General features: G+C 40.9%; 1 protein-coding gene across 2 annotated transcripts in view; it reads left to right on the forward strand.

Moving 5' to 3' along the window:
- The window catches only part of LOC124801529 (dipeptidyl peptidase 9), a 216518-nt gene that overhangs the window by 168525 nt on the left and 23717 nt on the right, over positions 1-24276 (forward strand). For both annotated transcript variants that reach the window (XM_047263081.1, XM_047263080.1), the window contains 3 exons: positions 1505-1677; positions 17856-17975; positions 19306-19458. In XM_047263081.1, coding sequence (XP_047119037.1) covers positions 1505-1677; positions 17856-17975; positions 19306-19458 — 446 coding nt within the window. The remainder of the gene's footprint in view (positions 1-1504; positions 1678-17855; positions 17976-19305; positions 19459-24276) is intronic.

Here is a 24276-nt window from a genome sequence, read left to right on the forward strand (position 1 = left end):
TTTGTCCACTTGGCAACAGTTGAATATGAAGAAACAGAGTCCCCCAGTGTATTCTGGAAATCGGCATGAATGTCCGTAGCTTTCATACCTTTCTTTACAAAGTACTTGAGCACTGCTTGAATCTCAATCCCCCCCCCACACACACACACACAATCAGTATGTGGGAACAACAACATAGCCATGTCACTGCCACAGCTCTTTTCCAAAAACACTAACATGTCATGTGTTTACAGGCAACTGTTAAATGAATATCATGTGAACAACTTGTTGCGCTAGCGCTGACCTCTCATGGTGATTTTGAGAACTTTTCAAACCACCCTTGCAAGTAGAAGTCTGCTCACAAGGACAACACAACACTACTTCGTCAGGCAACTGCAGTTGCATGACCTTTGGGTAGCTGAGGATGTCAAAAATCCGAAACAGAGAACAATTGACATGTGTTCCGAATAGTGCCAACTTTTAATGATCACTACTTGGAAGCCAGAGGGCAATTTATTGTGCCCTTACTATAGCTTGTCTATTGGGGGCTCATTACGTAATAATTTTTGTAGGTTACCAATTAATTACAAAATCGGCATGTATGCAGCTGGAGGTGCCCTACACAATGTCAGTGTTAGCTCTTGAGCAAAAATGTTTGAAGACCTCTACCTTAGAGTATGAAAGTATGTTTTAATAATACAGATAACAATTTACTGATGTGACATTTCTGTAATGATGTTTCATGGGAGCTGAGTATGAGTTTGTGGACAAGGGTAACTAATATAAAAATAAAATTGTGTTAAATACCGTAGAAGGACAACAATAGATAATTACTGTTAGTTGCTGCACTTTTGTTATCTGTGTCCAGTTTTATTTCATTTTGTTTTGTTTGTTACTAACCAGAATGAGAAACTTATTTCAGTAGAGAGCAATGCAAAATTTTTGTGTTACAGAATTTGCATGTGTTTGCAATCTCAACACTATTGAAGGTACATTTGATTGTATTCTCTGAACTGTTACCTTAATTAGAGAAGTCAGATTATGTGCCACTGTTGATGTAAGATGCTCTGTATCCATTTGAACCATGGCTATTGGTAATTGTAGAATATTTTCAAATCACCCATGCTCTTAAGGAGTATTGATATCGAACTAGGGTAGGATATTAAAAGTTTGTTTGGTATATTGTTTATTATTTATCTGCTAACGTCTGCTGCAGATGTTATTCTGGCTTGTTTATTAAGTTGCATTCTTACTGAAGGCATAGTAATTTAAAATTCTGTTGAATGTTGTTGATGGATTTGATTGTAAATACTAAATGCCTCCTGTGCTAATTGATTGCTTGGAAAAAATTTAGTACTTACCCAAGTCATATTTTTGTTTACACAATGCAACTGTGTTAGGATGGGTTCCATATCTTGTGCATGCTCATATGCTTATATAGAAGCATATGCACATGCACTTGTACAACCACAGTTTGCAGGTTTCCTTTCTTGTTTAATCAACAGGTAAAGGCCACATGTTTCAGTGCCTGAGGCGAACTTCCACTACCCCGAGCTATACACCCACAAGATTTCTTCAGGAGACCTGCTTTATGCCATGGTGTTCAGACCACACAATTTTGAGCCAGGTGTGAAATACCCAACAGTTTTAAACATATATGGTGGACCAGAAGTACAGCTTGTTTCAAATACTTTCAAGGTATGAAAATTTAAATGGATAATAGTAATAGCGTGAAATTTCTAGTTTTACTTGTTTATTCTCTTAGGCTACTGTTATCTTGCAGAAATTGAACAGAGTAGTGTAAATACACTGGAATAAAAGTCTAATTTCGTTAGTACATTTTGTGACTTATATCTAATTCCTCGGGTCCTGAAAATTCACATCTGTTTTTCACCCTTCCTTGTCCTCCTCCTCGTCCTCCTCTTCCCCCCTCTCCCCCCCCCCCTCCCCTCCCAATGGGTTGACACACAAATTTGAAAGGCTGTCAAGCTATGTGCCTCAAGACAATGCCTCAGTGCTTTAAAATAACTTTCTGATGATTGGGGAGCTTTTTGAATAGTGTATTTGTTCTTGCAAAAAATTCAATTGCATTTTTCCAAAATATCTTCACTTGTTTATTATTTTTGGCTCTATTTATTTCAACAAATGATTGTCTCTGTTGAGATTTAAGGATTTCCCAACATTATTTTTTTCCAACCAATTTGATAATTACAACATCTTCAGAATGTTAAATTTGACCTTCCACTGACATTCATAGCCATGCAAACCACACTTGACAACACTGCAGATAGAACTGGCAAGGCATTTAGCATAGAATTAGAAACAAAAATACCTGTTATTTGTACTTTAAGGGAATAATTTCACAGCTGTTGAACTACATTTAAAGGTTTCGTTTTTCAGTCTCTATTTCTTATAACGTCAAGTTGAACACACATATTTCAAAGACGACACAATACATGTAAGTCACAGAGCAAGTAGACAAATGAAGACATGTGTACACGGTAACAGTCAAATCAGCACTGAGTCCAAATGTAGTGGCCGCTGGCTGGCTGGCTGCTTAGGTGGCGTGGCTGCTGCATCGCTGGCAGACAGTGCCGCATGTAGAGGACGCGCGTAACTGCGCTGCGGCACTTTGAAAGATCGGCGAGTCACTACACTTTTCCTCTCTTTGAATTTTTTGCACTGGTCTTGATGGAGGTGGCCTGTAGATTGCTAACGTCCATAGGTGTTGTTTGACTGGCCGTAAAATCTCGGGGAGGAGGCTTCCTGCAAGGACGGAAGTTTCCCCGATGATAATGGGTCGAGATGACAGGAGACATAGGGGTCGAATCTGCTGGGGCCCCGTGCACCAATCCGCCCATTGCGGCAAGTCCGGTTGTTATAACAGGAGACATGGGCAATGTGTCGGCATCCGTAGGAGAAGGAGGCAAGTAGAGTTGCTCCGACAGACGATGGTCATCCGGTTCCTGCATGGGCACATCTCCTGGTGGCGTCCGTTCTTGTGCTGGCACCGATATGATGGTGAGAGGGCTGCGTTGTGAGTAATGAGAGATGCCAAGATCCTGAGCATCAGGTAGAGCCGAAGGTGGTGTAGTGGCATTTGGAACAGGCGTTGCTGGCACACAAGACCGAAGCTGGTCTGAATGACGCATTGCAACACCCATGTCCGTCTGGATTTCATACAGGCGTCGGCCACGGTGTCGTAAGATGCGGCCAGGACTCCATTTTGGCCGCCTGCCGTATCCCCGTATCCATACAAGGTCGCCGGTGGCGAACTGGCCAAGCGAAGGCACCCGCGGCCGTGAGGTGGAAGGCCGCAGAAGGTGAAGTAGCGTGCGAGGCTGTCGGCCATGTAAGAGCTCAGCCGGGCTGTGGTCGCCCATGGGGGTGAAACGGTAAGAAGCCAGAAATTGGAGAAGCGCATCATTAGCAGCAGAAGGAGTCAGGAGTTTCCTCATCTGAGCCTTAAATGTGCGTACCAGTCGTTCAGCCTCACTGTTTGACTGTGGATGGAACGGAGGGGCTGTGACATGCATGACTCTGTGACAGGCACAAAAATCCGCAAATTCGGAAGAGGTAAATTGCGGACCATTATCAGTAACAAGAGTAGAGGGAAGGCCTTCCAAATAGAAAATGTGAGCCAGAGCATTTGTGGTTGCTGTGGTGGTAGGCAATGTGCAACGGACAATGGAAGGAAAGTTAGAGTAGGCATCAATTATGAGTGGCCAATAAGTACCTAAAAAAGGTCCCTCAAAGTCGGCATGAATACGCTCCCAGGGCTTCTCAGGCGAAGGCCACGGTGACAAAGATGACTTCAGGGCGGCGGCCTGTGATGCACAACGGCCGCAGGCAGCGACCATGTGTGCGATTTCAGCCGGGCCATTACACATGACAGCGCGCCAGAGATTTTGTGCAAGAGACACCCCAGTGTCCTTGGTGAAGGAGGCACAAGACCGATGCACGCAAAGACGCAGGTACCACAACACGCGGCGAAGCATTGTCGGTGGAAAGGAGGATAACACCATCCCTAGCTCTGAGGCGGTAGCGCAAAGTGTAGTAGTTCCCCAACGGATCAGAAGTCTTAGCGGACGGACGATCTGGCCAACCCTTCTGAATACAGCATAAAACCCGGGAGAGGGTAGGGTCAGAACCTGTAGCAGCCCCGTCCACAACCCGCTGCTCGGCAACATCCAGGTGGAAACACAAATGTTCGTCCCTATCGAATGCCAGATCAGGACCCATGGGAAGGCGAGACAGTGCATCAGCATTTGCATGTTGAGCTGTTGGCCGGACATGAATCTCATAATTGAAACGAGACAAGTAAAGATCCCAACGCTGGAGGCGGTGTGCAGCCTTGTCGGAAAGTGACGTTGATGGATGAAACAAGGAAACAAGTGGTTTGTGGTCCGTAACAGGATGAAATTTGGATCCATAAAGAAAACACCAAAATTATGAAGAGCATAAATAATGGCCAAAGCTTCTTTTTCAATTTGAGAATATTTTCATTGGGCATCAGTGAGCGTTTTGGAGGCATAAGAAATGGGTTGTTCAGAAGCGTCAGAAAAGCAGTGCGCAAGGACTGCACCAACCCCGTATTGAGAGGCGTCCGTGGCAAGAACGAGATGTTGGCCAGGTTGATAAGTAGCCAGGCACGGGTCCTGTTTCAGCATAGTCTTCAATTTTTGGAAAGCCGCATCGCATGATGCGGACCAGTGAAAGGGCATGTTTTTATGCAACAGGCAATGCAACGGCTGAGCCACTGAAGCCGCAGACATTAAAAACCTGTGATAGTATGCTATTTTCCCGATCGCAGCGACAGTTTGCTGAAGCAGACAAATACCATCCCGAGAGAGTTGGAACCCCAAGCACGTGATAGATGCCTGAAAAAATTGTGATTTCTGAAGATTACACGTAAGACCGGCAGTCTGTAAGACATGAAAAAGTGTGCGGAGATTTTGAAGATGTTCTTCAGTGGTGGAGCCAGTGACAACAATGTCGTCCATGTAATTGATACACCCAGGGACAGGGAGCAATAATTGTTCCAAGAATCGCTGAAAGAGAGCAGGGGCGCTAGCAACCCCGAATGGCAAGCGTTGGTATTGGTAAAGGCCGAAAGGCATGTTAAGGACCAGAAACTGCCGGGAAGCAGTGTCGAGAGGAAGTTGATGATAAGCTTCTGACAGGTCAATTTTAGAAAAATACTGGCCTCCAGCAAGTTTAGTGAACAATTCTTCAGGTCGGGGCATAGGGTAAGTGTCGATGAGGCATTCAGCGTTTACAGTGGCTTTAAAATTGCCACAGAGACGAATATCACCATTGGGCTTAGCAACGACGATGACAGGAGAGGACCACTCACTGGAAGCGACAGGAAGCAAGACCCCTGAAGTAGTGAGACGATCCAGCTCCCGTTTTACCCGATCACGAAGGGCCACTGGAATGGGCCGAGCCCTAAAAAACTTAGACCGAGCAGTGGGTTTGAGCGTGATATGAGCTTCAAAGTCATTTGCACGGCCTAACCCAGGAGAAAAAAGGGATGAAAATGTTGTCAACAAGGAATCCAATTGAGCAGAAGGAATAGCATCAGAGACGATATTGACAGAGTCATCTATGGAGAACCCAAAAACGCGAAAGGCATCGAAACCAAAAAGATTATCTGCGTTACTCTAGTCGACCACAAATATGGGAACAGTGCGAACGATGGATTTGTAAGATACCTCACCATTAAATTGGCCCAAGAGAGAAATCTTCTGTTTATTTTACGTCCGTAATTGCTGAGTGACAGGTGATAGGATTGGAGAACCCAACTGAAGATATGTCTGAGAATTAATGATAGTGGCAGCATAACCAGTATCCACCTGCATGTGAACATCCCGACCAAGGATTTGGACCGTGAGGAATAACTTCCCTGAAAGGGAAGAAGTACCATTGACAGACAACACAAAAGCAGAATCAGCATCATGTTCATGAATGTCAGGTATGCGGTCAGATTTGCAAATGGATGACACGTGACCCTTCTTTTTGCGTTTGTAACACACGGCCCAACGTTGTGGACAATCTTCTCATGAATGTTGCGTAAAACACCACGGACATGAAGGAAGTTGCCGTGGGTTTTGCTGCAGTTTCTTAGAGGTTTGTTTACAGTTAGGCCGAGGCTGTGCTTGGGAGTGTACTGCGGCCACATCGGCTGGTGGGGACAGGCCGCATACTTCATCAACAGCGCACAGAGGTTGTACTTCCCTGACGTCACCCCACGCCTCTATTTGCGCCCCAGTGGCGCGAGAAATTTCAAAAGACTGAGCGATGGATAGGACTTTGTCTAGTCGGATTTGCCAACTGAAGGGCACGTTGCCTAATTTCTTTGTCGGGCGCCGACCGGATAATAGCATCCCGTACCATGGAATCGGTGTAGGATTCTTTGTGAACTTCAGTAACAAATTGACACTTCCTACTGAGGCATGAAGTTCAGCTGCCCAAGCGCGATAGGATTGATGCGGTTGTTTTTGACACTGATAAAAGGCAACACGAGAGGCTACCACATGTGTATGCTTTTGAAAATAGACAGGCAGAAGTGAGCAAATGTCCGCAAAGGACAAAGACACAGGATCTTTCAAAGGAGCCAAGTGCGACAACAACCGATACATTTGAGGTGAAATCCATGAAAGGAACAGAGACTTACATGTTTGTTCGTCTGTGACGTAAAATGCCAAGAAATGCTGTCAAAGACATTTTTTGTAATCAGACCAGTCTTCCGCCGTCTCGTCGTAAGGAGGAAAAGGAGGTATAGACAACGACGAAATCGCGAATCGCCGATGTGAGAAGCGTTTGCTGTTCAATGAGATCTTGAATAGTTGCTCTAAAGTAGCCATGGAAACCTGTGGGTCAGGGATGAAAAGAAAAAATCCCATCCTCGTCGCCAATTGTTATAACATCAAGTTGAACACACATACTTCATAGATGACACATTACATGTAAGTCACAGAGCAATTAGACAAAGACAGACATGTGTACACGGTAACAGTCAAATCAGCACTGAGTCCAAGTCTAGCGGCTGCTGGCTGGCTGGCTGGCCGGCTGCTTAGGTGGCACGGCTGCTGCATCGCTGGCAGACAGCGCCCCATGTAGAGGACGCGCGTAACTGCTCGGCGGCGCTTTGAAAGATCGGTGAGTCACAACACTATTGTGCAAACTGCAGAGTGTACAAACTTGCAGTCGGCCATCAATGTACACAAGCTAGATTAATGACCACCAGAGAGAAGAGGAGCAGTGTGGAAAAACAAGCCCAGCCTCCCTCTGGCATAGCAGCCATTCTGCTTCCTTCTGTTACATTTCTACAAAAGCAGAACTGATACATGGTCACAGGGGCTGCTAATCCCTTCTGCACTGTGAGGGTTGTAATCGAACTTCATGATGTACCAGGATTTGTCTTTCACTCATTTAAATATAAGTGAGGAAAACAATGAGCAACAAACAACACAAAGCATGTGCTAATGGTTATTGCACTTGCTGGTGTTAGCAGTGTCATAAATGAGGTAGCTCAGGCCCAACACTTACCAGCATTTGATGTAACCACTGTTGCTCTCTAAAACTGCCACATTAAATATGTACTCATAATACTAATTTTTGAACTTAAGCTAGCAGACAAAAGTACACTTTTGTTTCTTCTAAGATGCTAGATCCCATGGCTGAGTACTATGTTGCTTTAGAAGGAATGTATTTTATACTGACCATTCAACCTTCTACAAATGACAGGATACCAGAGCATTGGGTGCACTGATATGTCATTGCGTTCATGCACTTTTTATTCTTCAAACTCATTCTCATGAATATTATCTTTCCAAATTGGGCTTTACCAGATGACGTGCAATACCAAAACTGGTTATGCTTACAATATTTATGTGCAGAAAATAGAGCTGTTGTCCTGATAAAATAGTTTAATAGTTTAATGGATACAATTCACTTTAAATTGGCATCTATTGGATAATCATATGTTTTTGCGTCTATATTCTCTTTTTATCACAAAATGCGAATTTTTATGTCCCTACTAATTGCTGTCGTCTTTTTGTTTCCCTCTAGTATTGTAGTATTTCTGGAAGTGCTCAGAGCCACCAGCATGTCTGTATTTGATGAATTATAAATGGATCCACTTTCATGTTGGATCTCAGAGGCTTTGAACAAAGGAAAATACGTAGTTTTAGTTTAGTTTGTGCACCCAAGGCAACAGTTTCAAATTCACTTGTGTATCCAAAGCTGCCATGTTTAGTGTCATGATTGCATGTACACTTTATGGGAGAACTTCATGTGCTCAGTGCAATAATGGAAAAAAAGCTAAATTTAAAGACAGAGAGAGGAGGACTGTTATCTATGGCAAGAAGGCCACAGAAGTGACTCCTGAAGTATGGGGCCTGTAAGCTATGAGATCAGTATAAAAAGTACCATGCTCAAATTTTCCTAGTGCAAAGTAATGATTGTAGGTGAATTAAGTTTTTACATTGGAGTCTGGCACTTTCACTAGCATTGCCTGTGTTTTTGCTTATCATTGAGTGCTTTATTTGCCACTTGGTAACAGTTTTGTTATGTGCAACATCACATATTAGTCAGATGCTGCATCAACTTCTGTCAAGAGTTTGGTGATTTTTAAGGTAAATCAGTTTGTAGGATTGGCAGATTTATGTTGACAGTGCCACCAGAGAAACACAAGTAATGGAGCGGTTCAGTTGATTCGAAAGTGGAAGAGCATCAAGACTAAAAGTCTGTGTTCCTACAAACCAACTGTAGAGCAGTTGTTGAGTGGGTGTGGCTGGTAATGGGGAATCATCATTTTACCATATGAGAGATAACTGATTAGTGTGGAATCGGCAAGGAGTACTTATATTTGATTTTGTACGATAACTGAACATGCACTGAGTGTCTGTGAAATTGGTCTCCACACCATGGAAAAATTCTGCATTGAAGTTTTGTACAAGTATCTGGACTGTGTCAACACTGATCGTAAGTCTTTATAACATCTTGATATTTAGTCATGAGTTACGGGTGTACTAGTATGAGATGCAAACAAAAGCATGATGTCTGCAGTAGAAGCATTCCTCATTCAAACTCTGAAGGAAGGGCAGCGGTTGGAAAATACAAAGTGAAGTTGATTGTTGTCTTGATATCTTTGGAATTGTGCATCACAAATATGCAAGGAAAAAAAAAACCTGTGGCAAAGACTGCTATCCAGCATTAAAGGCCAGACCTGAGAGAGATGAAAAACTTGCAGTTGCATAATGGTATGAAACAGCTTCTGTCATGTGAGAAGTGTAAAACCTGTAATGTTTTTGGAAAAGTGTAATATAGCCAACAAGTTTACTTTTATACTCTTCCCTATTACAGATTTGTTTGATTATGGAGAGCACAAGAGGAATTTGAAAATCTACTGCTTTCTATCAACTAAGACTGGAGGTTCTGTACTGATTTGGGGAGTGATATAATGAATTCAGTGGTTCCTATTGTCACACTTAAAGGGAAGATGACTGTAAAGTCAGAGAAAAAATTTATGTTACCAAGATCATACAGTGGTGCAAGCATTGTTCGTAGCAGTAAATTGCATATTCTAAGATTTTATTGTGCCTCTCATGCTACTGGAAATTTCAGATGCTGGTATAATGAGCATGAGGAACTAACAGGCCACTTTGAGCCTACACAATCACAAATTTTGAACTTTAAGCCATTGTGATCTGTGTTGGAAATTAAGCTGTGGGAGCATTGCTTTATTGCAGAATCTGCATCTGAACGGTTTCCCACAGATAAATTGTATTAAGTGTCATAGCCCATAGTTGGGATTCATGTATCCTGAACTCCAGAAGGAAGCAATAAGTAACCCTACAACATATTTGGACATTGTTTATATTACTTTGTTCAACATTTGTACTTGGCCTTGTATGTGCATCTCTCTTCCCTTATAAACTCTCTCTCTCTCTCTCTCTCTCTCTCTCTCTCTCTCTCTCTCTCTGCGTGTGCACGTGGGTGAGTGAGAAAGTCTAATAAAGGTGGCCCCTAAAATGCATACCTTAAGTGCTATGAAGCACTTGCTCAGTAGAAGAGATGTGTTTCATGTTAGTGAAGATGAACAAGTACTCATAGCTCTTAAGATATGTGCTTTAGAGCCCGTGTTTACTGGACATATATTTATTGGTGTGGTCCATACTACCATCTCTAAAAATATGGAAAGCAGAGAGCTTGCAGAAGAACAAATGTCTTAGTATCGAGAGTGAATAAGTTTTCATAGCTCTTAAGGTACGCATGCTAGAGCTCATGTTTACTAGACTTATTTTGCATTGAATGCTCATTCTTGTCATATACTTGAATACTTAACATTCCTCCTAGGATATCCTGTGTATACATATGATGTAACTCTTTATGAATCCCTGTGATTAACTTGTTGCAAATTTATAAGTAAATGATCATGTTTTTTAGTAAATTGATCTATGTTAAAGTACAGAAAAGATTTCGTTTACTATGTTAACTGTGTGATGAAAGTAGAATATTTTTGAGAATCAATGTAAAGGCAAAGTTCATAGATAAAAGTCCAAGAAGGAAGGAATATTGATATTTAACATCTTGTCAGTGGCAAAATCAGTAGATATGGGGCACAAGATCAGCTTTCAGAAGGATTGGGAAGAAAATTGGCTGTGCCATTTCAGAGGAGCCATCCCAGCAGTTTCCTTAAGTAGTCTGGGAAAATTGCAGAAAACCTGATTCTGGATGGCGATTTGAATTACTGTTCTTCCAAATAAAAGCCGCGCGGGGTAGCTGCACGGTCTAAGGTGTCTTGTCATGGTCCGCAGCTCCCCCTGGGTGGGAACAGCGGTATGGGGGGCAACATCTTGTGGAGTATTCATAGCTTAGTTTTCTTGATGAAGTACAGAAATTCCTACCAAGTGGATCTGAGACACTTTATATCACCTCAGACTGTAATTGACACACTGTGTGTTGATTTTGTTTCTATTTCTGCAGCTCTGTAGCTTCATTGGGATTCCCATAAAAATCATTTTTGCTTGTACCCGGTTTATTTCTTATTTCCTTCGTGTTGTTTGTTGTGTTTGCCGTGAAGGTGTATCATTGTTTTTTTTTTCATAGTGCTTAATAAAAGAGTTGAAAAGTATTTTATAAAAATCTGATACAATAATTTATAGTAAAATATACCGCATACACTCTCAGTTAATTAAAAATAAATGTTGTCTTCTTTTGAGGCTGGTTGAAAGTAAATGAAACAACCAGCCCAGCACATATCTGAATGCTAGACCTAAGATGAGTGAAATTCTTTATTAAAATATACAATTCCTTGTATAATATTAATTCTTAATTGATGACAATGTAGATTGTTTTACAATTAATACTCCATGTTAATGATGAATAAATGCAAATCCTGAAAACTGTTTTCAGAAACTAATTGATAACTAAATGAACAAAATCCAGTAAGTAACTTTGAGAAATTAAAAAAATCTACTTCTTTACAAACAGGTTCTACAGTGAGATCTTGCTTAAAGAGCATAATTCACTTTTGAGTCTTACCTGCAGTGCAAAACACTCAATATGTTAAGCAAATTTTTCTGTTTGAATTCTCTTGAAAACTTGATAATCTGATCCATTCTAAAAAAAAATACTAAAACCATTTATAAAATACTAATGTAATTTGTTACCATACATCCTTTTTTTACAAGAAAATCATCTAAAGATATTTATTTTTTCCTTCTCTTCAAAATGTGTGCTAAACACAGAATATAGCTAGTTGAATGTAACATCTTTGTATATATTGGTTAATGGGGAGTTTAATTGAATTAATTTTGGTTAACAATGACAAATCTAAAATGGAATTCATAAATAGCCATTTCAAGGCCAAGAATAAACGAAAGTATTCAAAGTTAGGAGAGCTTGCAACATTGTCACAGAGAATTTGCTGTACTGTCAAGGAGACGAGTATGGTGGTACTGGAGATAACAACTGCAACAGAATGAATAATGTTAACAGTACAGATGGATACAGCATTGTCATCAGCAGAGTCTTTTGTTTGGAGCATAAGGCAGAAGGTCATAGAATAGCAAGTGACTCTTGCCCAATTAAAGCAGAAGAGGTCTATCAAGATTAGAAGGGGTTTTTGAAATGGTTACCAAGGATTAAAAAAGCACTGAACAGACTCATTACATAAACATTGCTCATTCAGTGAGGCATTCTTTTACAAAATTACATTGTGTATTGCTCATTATGCAAATCATTCTCATTAGGTAAGATTTGACTGTACTTCATTCATAATAATAATAATAATAATAATAATAATAATAATAATAATAATACTGATGTAAGCCTTACGCTATTTATTCTTCTGCATTTTCTGTTATCTTGTCATTTCTTTCCTGCAAAGCATAAACCATACCATCGAGAGTAAGGCCAATAACAATAATGGTATGCTTCAGCAGTTATTCACAAATGCACAATACTTTAAAGCGCAACAGCAAATTGATGATGGCTAATGTGTCTTATTTGTATTATTTAAAATTGTACTTGACACTTTATCAGCCTTTTATTGTTTTTAGCATTTTAAGCAACACATCACAGGTTCCACTTAGCCAGTTAAAAGATGTGAAGGTTTTAGGTCCTACACTACAATAAAAATACAGCAATTTAAATGAGGAGGCTGTGCCTGTTTATTTATTATTAATTTGTGAAATTGTAGTTCTGTTTGTGAGACATAAATAACCAGATCATATACTAATTGAAGCCTGTTTCTCCTCTTAAGTTTTATGTTCTCCACCAAAAAGGATACTAATTCACATAGCTAGGAAGTGATGAACGGTACTAATAATTTCAAAGTTGCTCTTTCCAGCTGTGGATATTCTTCTTTTCACTTCATACAGAAGGCGTCAGTCTTTTGCAGGTTAAATTCCATTTTAAGCATGAGTATCTATCTATGCCTGTTGTCAGCTTCAGAGTTCAATTCTGGAAAGTAACTCAATAGTTTCTCTTCCACATTATGCATCACTGTATCGTGCAAGGACTGTGAGAACTTTGTACCACTGTTCCGCTGTAATTTCTTTGACAATCTTCTGAATGCAAGGGAAAGACTCAATCATCATCATTTTAAAGACATTGACCATAAATGAAGAAAGGGATCCTTTGATTTTATCCTTGGAGACTCTTGTTTGAAATATTTTGGTGGTTAGAAAGATCAGTAAGAAATGCTAACTCTAATAACCGAACAAGGTCACAAAAATAATTCACATTTAGAATCTTGTCAGAACATTAATAATTCAGCTTTCAATTCCAGAACTCACTTCAATACCGTTCCTTTGGAAAGCTAACTGACCTCTGTTTGATAAAGGGGATTTTGATGGAGCAAACCTGTGTCTTCAAAAATGATTCTAAACAGCTGAGGTAAAATCATGACTGTCAGAGCTTGTCAATGAAGAAAGCAGCATGAAACATTTGGCATTATTGACTTTAATTTTGCAACGAGCCCATTTTTATTGCCTTTCATAGCGTCAGCACCATCAACACAAATGGTGGCGCATTTTGTCTCATCAATCTTGTAGTTGTGAGTGCTTACGAAAAACATGTAGTACAGACACTGGCCAGTAATGCTCACAGAAAGTCCACAGTCTGAAACATCAATACATTCATCAATTTGCAAAACAAAATATTGATTTTTTGACTAATTGTTCTTAAATGTCACCAGCCATATAATTTATTATGAAATCAATGGTACTATCTCAAAGCAGTATGCTTTTTAGCTTGTTTTCCTCCTGCTTACCTAACATAATTTCAACCATGTCCAGGACTGCAGGCAAAATAAGATTCTTGGCATCTGTTCATGGCTTCCCTGCTTTAGCAACTTGGTAGCTAGCTAATTACATGTTCTCATTGACACTGGATACCTAAAACTAGATAAAAAGTTGTTTAAACCAGAAAAACAAATAATCAATAACATATTATTTTTGTAAACAAATAATTGTACAATTTTATTAAATGCATCATATTAGTTATCTGTGGGTTAAGGGTTTTCAGTTTCCTTTTGAAGAAGGCAAATAGTTTATCAGTTTCCTTGGAATATTTTGTTGTGAAGTGATGCATGGGCTTCGGTGGCATCATACCCTCAAGGGGTTTCATGCTCTCACACGACCATCTTCACTGCAAATTACACATCGAGGTTTATTATTCATGACAGTAAAACAATACTTCAAATAAATGTCAAAAAAACTCTATTTTTTATTTTGATTTATGCCTGCCACAGCCACTTGTACTAGACATGGAGGGCTGTGCAGATCTTTTGAGTAACATCTCCGTTTTATGCTTGCTCAGAGCAAAGGACAATTATACAATAACCACATACATAATCGGACAACCATATGAAGTGAGCGAAAACTGCTGTCCCTATGCTGCCCACACTCTTCCACTGCAGCAATGAATATAGATCACAGCCCACAGAGTGCTGACTGCTGCAACTAACTTGCACAGTGCATTTGATTTCTCTATCAGTATAGTACCAATAGCAAGAAAATTAATTTTGATGCCTTTGAAATCACTGACGTAGTTTTTTACGGTTCTGGGGGAGATCACCAGAAATTTTTTACTTAAAAAAGGTTCGCATATTTAGAAAGACTGAAACACTGATCTATTTTTATAAGAACTGACACTAATTATATATGGCGGGCTGCTTGAATTTGTATGCAAAATGGCCACATTGGCTAACTTCAATGCTATGTAACTGGGAAACAGTACAATGTATGAATTTTTTTACTTAACAATTACTTCTCAGCAGCACCACCTACTCTGCAACACACTTACAGTTTTGTTTTAATACGATTTTGGACTGCCCTGTGTATGCTCCAGATATCACTTTCAGATCAGATTATTTAGCCATAGCCATATTCACATGATAGGAAATCTGCATGGGCACTACTAACGTGCTCTTTCTTGTTCATGTGTGGTAATACTGTATTATCTAAGGGCCTCAATTTCAGCCCTAAACTTGCATTTGATCATGCTGCTTTGGTGGAGGACCTAATTTCCTTCACACATTATATGAATCAGAAATATTGCCTTGCAACCCAATCCCAAGACGTTTCCAACAGCACACCTGACGTTGAATCCTGCCTTGAATAGTTCAGATCACGATCCCAACTTGATGCACCACCACTACCTCAAAATCATCACTTACAAGTCTTACAAGAATTCCTCACATCCAGCATTGCTTCACAACCCTTCCTCAGGTCCTTGCAACATAACCTTAACCTTTCCTTCGCAGAACTCCAGTCTCTGTGTTCCCTAAAAGCTAATGACTCTATCATTATCCTCCCAGCAGATAAAGGATCTACTACTGTGGTACTTGACCGACAGGAGTATGTTAGTGAAGGTCTGTGCTAGTTGTCTGGCACCTCTACACACAGCATCTGCCATAAAGATCTCATACCTGTGATTCATACTGACCTGCAGTCCCTCCTTAAAACCTCAGTCCCCTTACAAGGACTAACACCTCAACCCATAGAACTTCTCACCCCACCCAAGCTATACATCTCCACCTTTTACCTTCTTGCTGGGATCCACAAACCCAATCATTCTGGCTGTCCTAAAGTTACTGGCTTCAAAGCACCCACCGCGTAGTTGATCAGCACCTACAACCCATAATAAAAGGCTCCTCTCCTATATCAAAGATACCAACTGTTTCCTAAATCATCTGAAATCTGTGCCCATCCCACCATTGATGCCACCTTCCTCTATACCAACATCCCCCACGTACATGGTCTGTCTGCTGCTGATGGTCTGTCTGCTGCTGAGCATTTCCTCAGTCAGCACCCACCTGATTGCAAACCTATGACAGCCTTCCTACTCACCACACGCGCCATCTGTATTCTTCCCCCAGACACCAGTTTCTCAGAACTCTGCAGGTGTTTATACTTACGAACAACTATTTCACTTTTGAGGGGCAGACAGATCAGGGGTACGGCCATGGGAACCAGGACGGCTCCTTCCTATGCCAACCTTTGCATGGGTCACTTGGAGGGGGCTTTCCAGGGATCCATAAGTCTTCAGCCCCTGGTTGGGTTAGGTACATTGATGACATATTTACCATAAGGTGTCATGGTGAGGCTAACCTGTTAAAATTCCAGGAATCTTTGAATACCTTCTCCCCGTTATATTTCACTTGGTCCTATCTGATTCCCTTGACAGTTGCCTTCCTTTCCACGTCAAATTTTCCCTTCCCATACAGCCTTGGCATCCAAGGTAAACAAATTTGTTTGGATGCAAACTCTTTGTAGCAATAAACCACCATTCTCACCTCAGCCTTCACTGCATAAATTACCCCACCAGCCTAGTTCAAAAGCAGATTTCCTGGGCCATCACACCCAATACTGGTACTGCTGATCCCACCAAAAAACAACTTTTGAGCACACCACTGGTGACTCAATATTACCCTGGTCCGAAATGTATTAATCAGCTACTTCAGCAGGATGATGACTTTCTAAAATCATGCCCTGAAATGAGATCCATTCTGTCTGAAATTTTGCATACCGTACCTAGAATAGCTTTTCATCACCCTCCCAATCTCCACAATATTCTTTTCAGACCCTTTGCTCCTTCTGCACCCATCTCTCTACCCTATGGCTCCTACCAGTGTGACCATCCCCACTGCAAGACTTGGGTTATGCACCCTCCTACCACCACATATAGCAGCCCTGTAATTGGCAAAACATGTACTATAAAAGGGAGAGCCACCCGTGAAACGACACATCATATACCAGCTGTTGTATAAACACTGTTCAGCCTTTTACATCGGCATGACTACCACCAAATTATCAATTAGGATGAATGGGCATAGGCAAAGGGTGCATATGGGCAACACACAATATTCTGTTGCAGACATGCTCTACAGCATGACAATCATGACCTCGGCACCAGTTTCAGCACACATGCCGTCTGGATTCTTCCACCAGACACCAGTTTCTCAGAACTCTGCTTGTGGGAACTAGTGCTACAACGCATCATTGGTTCTCGCCACCCACCTGGCCTTATTTAAGTTAGTTTCCTCTGTCTCAGCATTTTGTCTCAGGAACTACTCGTTTCTTCACTCTGATACAGTTTTCTACATCTGCCATTGCCTTAGCATCTATTTTTCGCCACCCCGTCCCACCTCTGTTATGTACAATGCACTTAGCTTTCCACTCTTATTCGCTCATTCATGATGTTTTAGCAGTAATCTCTGTCTTACATATTATCCTGTCTTCCACGTTTAAGCTCTCTGTCCCCAACAATCCGTCTTTCATTCTCATCCCGTGCAGTAAGTCTCCCTTGACCTGCGGTCCTGGGTGACTTTCCGGAAATCTTCCACTTTTCCTAGACCTCTGCTGCTGATTGGTGAGTAGATTTTTTATCTATACAATTAAATGTTTGTGTTAGCATTTATAAATGCCAATAAGGGAAAAAATAATAGAAATTGCAGAAAAAAGTTAATAGCCGTTGCATGAACCTTTACTTTCTCTGGTCTCTTGTTCAGTCCTACAGTGTTAAACCTTTATTGTTAATGCATTGCAGGGCACTGATCTAGGAGACAAGTACATGGCTGTAGCGGAATTCAGCTACAGGAAAGAGGGAACATTTTGAAAATTAGTTTTTGTGAGAGAAGCTGTGTTTTCACATGCTGAAGAAAAGTCAGCATTCCCTTTTTCCTAGAAAATATAATGAATATTTGGAGAAGTGGGCCTTATGATGTCTGATCCTAGTGCTCTTTCAATCTTCTTTCTGACATTATTTTTCTGTGACTTGGCTTTTTTCTTTACTGTTTCAGTATTTAGGGCTTTGATTGTTCATAGATTGAATGGTGTACTTTGAGACATCTGTTTTTTTAGGGCATGCGACAGTTACGGATGCATATGTTGGCATCACAAGGTTACTGTGTTGTGGCTGTAGATTCACGCGGCTCACAGCACAGGGGTCTGCTCTTTGAAAGTCACCTCAAGGGCCGAATGGTAAGTTAAATAATTTTTAGTAAAGACCTTTATTATTGTTTTTTCTGTTTATCATTTCACGATGACTGTAATAATTCCAGCTGCTGTGTTACACCATTCTTTCCTATTGCGGCAGTAATTTTCATATTTTTCATAACAATGATTTTACCAAAATCTCTAATAGTACTTTTTCTTCTGTAGCACCTAATTTTGTACATAAACATGGCAAGTGTTGCTTTCTCCTTCACCTGCAATGAAAAACTGATTCAGCACATATTACAATGTTCACATGGCAGTTGATTCAGAGTAACTAGTGTAAATCATCTTGCAGTCAGATATGAAACCGAAATGTTTTAGAAGTGCTCAGCAGGTGAAACTTGAGAAGCTGAAGTCTCCACCACATGAACACTCGTGAGCATATGTTAAATAAAGAGGTGTTATCCAAGAATTAGAGCTTTTCAATATACTTGAATTTGCTAGTATGATGTATTCACACAGTTGGGAGCATGCATCATCCACAAGTCACATTCTACTGAATATTCTTGGAGCTTTCACAGAAATGTCTCGCTTCATTTTACAGTAATTTATGGGTTGGAAACACATTAACTGTAAATTCTTCTATAACTGGGTGTTCAGAAGAAGGCAAAAGCATAGCAGTTCCATTGGTATTACCCTAGTAAAGCACTACAATATTCAGACTAATCCATGGGGGCGAGGACAAACTCTCTCTTTTGCTTCATGACATATAGTCTTGGAAAGCTTAATTTTTATATCCTTTGTTCCAAAGAGTGGTATTGCATGTAGTGGGGACTTTCGTATGCATTCTGGGTGGTTTCTTTCAGCAGTTTGTTATGTGACACTTAATTTGTATTTGATAACTGCCATATTTAGGGACTGAATACAGAGAATCTGGGCACACAGTTCTGAGAGTGTTTCTTGCAGAGTTATACTGACGTGACAATAACTATTGAATTTTTAGTGGCATAATTACACATTGTTTCATTTATAGCATCTGTACATCTGCTTGCAAATTCTTTCCGCAATTCATATTCCACTACAGTAGTTGCTAGCTTGTCGGTGTTGTAATAAATAATACTAGTTTTGTAGCTAATATGAACTTTTTTTACAATTATGAGGAAGCCATGCTTAACAGTAAAACACTGACAGTTAATGTAGCTCATCCAAAGTAAAAATGTTCTTTACTAATTTCTGCATGTGGCTATTCACTTCACAATTTACTGGAAATGGACTGTAATGGCAAGTGTGATACTTTGTTCTTGTCAGAATTGGTATGACATTATTCTTTTATAACTTAACTGTAAGAATAAATGTAAGATTTATATTGCTACAGGGTACTGTAGAATTGGCAGACCAGATTGAGGTACTGCTGTGGTTAGCAGATACTTTGGGTTATATCGACACCAGTCGTATTGCTATCCATGGCTGGTCTTATGGCGGTTACCTGAGTCTTATGGGGCTTGCTCAACATCCTGATATTTTCAAGGTAAGTAACTGCAACTTAAAAATACTGTAAAATAAGTATGGAATTTGTTTAATCATTAAGGTTAAATGAATATCTAATGATGACAGACTAATAAACTGCATCTGATGTCTCTGCCTCTTGATATCACTGCCATATATGCACATACAGCACCAACAACCCAACTACTTCATGAGCTAAGTGCATAATTGAACCCAGTTAATTGTTAGGTAAGGTAAGCAAATTTAAAATTCTCATAAGATATTTATTTTAACACAGAGGAAATTTGACATGTAACAACAACAAAATAGTGCAACAGTTAAAATTGTATGCTTTTGCAAAATTTTAGGAAAGGATGGTGATAAGTTTACTTTTATTTACACTAAATCAGATCTGACAGCACAATAAACCTCAAAGGAAAAATGCCTCAACTTCTTGTAACTTAACTTGAAGCTTAATTGAATCAAAATTTATATTGACTGAATTAAAATGAAAGGATAGTTTTAATGAATTGAAAGACTCGTGTAATGTGAAGTTTTTTTGTGAAAGGGTATAGCTAATAAAGTAACATCTGATAGATATAAGATACATATTTTATGACATGGAAATTATGTGAATTATATATCTTTACAAGTAAAAATAATTCTAGGCAGATCACTCTCGACAGAGTGGAAAGAAATAGATTCTTCCACCATCACATGAGCCGACAAAACACAGAGTTGTAACTATCAGAGTGACGTTTGTAAACAATAGTGAGAACCATTCTTGATTCCAGAACACACCAATTATGATAATAAATATGCAGTCAAGTTCTTTGTGACATAGCAACCGAGAACAAACGTACAGATGAATCATTGCAGTTAGTACAATCCATGAGCCCTAAAATGAAATTTTAAAAAAGCACTTCAACAGACAACAGATCATGACCAGAAAACATAATTGAGCATACATAAGTGTAGCTTGAGTTTGTTTCAGATTAAACAATAATACCAACACCTCACAGAGAAAGCGCAGTTCAATTAACTGAATCTGCAACCGGCATATGGCTATAATCGGAGCCTGACCAGGAGCTAACTAGATATCAGGGGACACAGTGTTCAATGTTTTTAAATGCAAATCCTTGCCAGTAACGACTGGTGTGCAGTTGCTCTGATGCAGTTGCAGTTCTGACATTTAACATGTTCCTACAAATTGGCTCCAAAACAATCAGGGGCATGTATAACAGAAAACAAAATTTATTCTCAAGACTGTACATCTTTGTAGTGCCTCACTACCAATGGTCACTGGTTGTGCATGTGTTGCTGTTTGTAGCCGTACTGACCGTCGGGGCCTGCTATTGGTGGAAGACACTCACACTACTTCCAGAGGCTTGGCTGCACTGCCCTCTCGCAGTCAGAGACAAAGCTCATGAGACACACTACTAAAAGATCTGTGGTATGAGAAGATCGATTACTTTGTTACAATGGGATCAATTCGAGCTGACCACGGCTCAATGATAGCTAATACAGAGGAGTATTGTGTAGTTTTGCATTGACAATTTGTAGAACCATATACATAAGGGGAGATTCTCACTTGTATGAGGATACAAGACCAACAAACATTCACCATTTATACAGTAATTATTTTTAGTGATGTCATTTTGGCAGTACTTCTAAATATTGTGATTCACAAGGGTATGTTCAGACTACAAGTTGTATTAATTTTTCTAAGAAGGCCAAGAGAAAGTTGCAAATTTGTCAATTTCTGGTAATCCATATTTAGCACCCCCACATATGAGAGCATTGTGAAATCTGTAAGCTGTGGAAGAACAATGATAAATTTATTGTGTTGTTAGTGGCAAGTGCCTAAACATTTGTGCTGCAAATGTGCAAGTACACTCCTGGAAATGGAAAAAAGAACACATTGACACCGGTGTGTCAGACCCACCATACTTGCTCCGGACACTGCGAGAGGGCTGTACAAGCAATGATCACACGCACGGCACAGCGGACACACCAGGAACCGCGGTGTTGGCCGTCGAATGGCGCTAGCTTCGCAGCATTCGTGCACCGCCGCCGTCAGTGTCATCCAGTTTGCCGTGGCATACAGAGCTCCATCGCAGTCTTTAACACTGGTAGCATGCCGCGACAGCGTGGACGTGAACCGTATGTGCAGTTGACGGACTTTGAGCGAGGGCGTATAGTGGGCATGCGGGAGGCCGGGTGGACGTACCGCCGAATTGCTCAACACGTGGAGTGTGAGGTCTCCACAGTACATCGATGTTGTCGCCAGTGGTCGGCGGAAGGTGCACGTGCCCGTCGACCTGGGACCGGACCACAGCGACGCACGGATGCACGCCAAGACCGTAGGATCCTACGTAGTGCCGTAGGGGACCGCACCGCCACTTCCCAGCAAATTAGGGACACTGTTGCTCCTGGGGTATCGGCGAGGACCATTCGCAACCGTCTCCATGAAGCTGGCCTACGGTCCCGCACACCGTTAGGCCGTCTTCCGCTCACGCCCCAACATCGTGCAGCCCGCCTCCAGTGGTGTCGCGACAGGCATGAATGGAGGGACGAATGGAGACGTGTCGTCTTCAGCGATGAGAGTCGCTTCTGCCTTGGTGCCAATGATGGTCGTATGCGTGTTTGGCGCCGTGCAGGTGAGCGCCACAATCAGGACTGCATACGACCGAGGCACACAGGGCCAACACCCGGCATCATGGTGTGGGGAGCGATCTCCTACACTGGCCGTACACCACTGGTGATCGTCGAGGGGACACTGAATAGTGCACGGTACATCCAAACCGTCATCGAACCCATCGTTCTACCATTCCTAGACCGGCAAGGGAACTTGCTGTTCCAACAGAACAATGCACGTCCGCATGTATCCCGTGCCACCCAACGTGCTCTAGAAGGTGTAAGTCAACCACCCTGGCCAGCAAGATCTCCGGATCTGTCCCCCATTGAGCATGTTTGGGACTGGATGAAGCGTCGTCTCACGCGGTCTACACGTCCAGCACGAATGCTGGTCCAACTGAGGCGCCAGGTGGAAATGGCATGGCAAGCCGTTCCACAGGACTACATCCAGCATCTCTACGATCGTCTCCATGGGAGAATAGCAGCCTGCATTGCTGCGAAAGGTGGATATACACTGTACTAGTGCTGACATTGTGCATGCTCTGTTGCCTGTGTCTATGTGCCTGTGGTTCTGTCAGTGTGATCATGTGATGTATCTGACCCCAGGAATGTGTCAATAAAGTTTCCCCTTCCTGGGACAATGAATTCACGGTGTTCTTATTTCAATTTCCAGGAGTGTATTCTACATCAATGCTTGCTTATATGTTAGAATTATTCTTCTTTTTTTCCATGAGAAGTAGTGGATTTTTGTTAGGGCATGTTCCAATGCCTGCTACACAGTCCAGATCTTGTGCTATAGGGTTTCCACAATATTGGCCCAATGATGAAAATTTAAGCATGACCAGACATCCAGTGTAGATAAGAGAGTGAAATATTGTGTGATAAATAAGCAGAGAGACTTTGTGAATATGTTGAAAAATAAACTCATTATGTAAAATTTATTTAGGCTTGCATGTTGAACTTAAAAAGTAAATGTTTACAAAAGAAGTTTGCATGTAATGAGTATGCATTGACATCACCTGTTTGCTGCAACAGGTAAATTTGTGTGGGACCTTCTGTCTAAAGGATATTGTATTGCAAAAATGCTGTTACTGTATAAACAGACATTGTTGTTACAGTGGGCTAAAATGGTGATATAATATTTGTCTCCCTGTGCAGGAATCTGAAATTGACTATGTGATGTGTGGAAGTTTGGATTGGTCTAGGAGGCATCCTCAGATAGCCAAAGTTGTTTGCAACAAGTGGGAAATCTGGGTAGAGTCCCAGTAAGGCACAAATTTCCATGTGTCACAAACAGCTGATGTCAATGCGTATTCTCAGGATGCAAACTTATTTTGTAATGGTTACCATACCTGTACATGTCAGTGCCAGTGTCCATGTCCATGCCTTCAGACATGTATGCATGTCTGAAAGGCATTGTACGGTGAAGATACAGACACAGTGTAACACAGACATTGTAACCACCAATGATATAAAAGTATTTATTAATGCTTGGTTTGTTCTTGGACTCTGCACAATCCTTGTGTTTGTTGATTCTCATTGTTACATTCCATCCTGGACTTTCCATTGTGTTTGATTCTCATTTTGTCAGAATTATAGAGGAATGCCCGAAGAATTGTTTGATGCAGTTTCTATGCTACTCTATCCTGTGTAAGCCTCTTCATCTCTGAATAACCTACATCCTTCTGAATCTGCTTACTGTATTCATCTCTTGGTCTCCCTCTAGGATTTTTAACCTCCAATACTAAATTGGCGATCCCTTGATGTCTCAGAATGTGTCCTATCAACCGATCCCTTCTTCTATTTAGGTTGTGCCACAGATTTCTTTTCTCCCCAGTTATATTCAGTACCTCCTCATGAGTTACATGGTCTACCCATCTAATCTTTGGCATTCTTCTGTAACACCACATTTCAAAAGCTCCTACTCTCTTATTCTCCAAACTGTTCATCATCCATATTTCACTTCCATGCATAGCTATACTCCTTACAAATACTTTCAGAAAAGTCTTCCTAACACTTGAATCCATATTCAATGATAACAAATTTCTCTTCTTCAGAAATGTTTTTCTTGCCATTGCCAGTCTACAATTTATATCCTCTCTACTTTGGTCGCCATCAGTCATTTTGGTGCACAAATAGCAAAACTCACCTAGTTCTTTGTTTTGTTCCTTAATCTAATTTTCTCAGCATCACCTGATTCAATTTGACTGCACTCCATTATCCT

This window comes from Schistocerca piceifrons, chromosome 1 (assembly GCF_021461385.2).
Source record: "Schistocerca piceifrons isolate TAMUIC-IGC-003096 chromosome 1, iqSchPice1.1, whole genome shotgun sequence".
Classification (NCBI taxonomy): Eukaryota; Metazoa; Arthropoda; class Insecta; order Orthoptera; family Acrididae; genus Schistocerca; species Schistocerca piceifrons.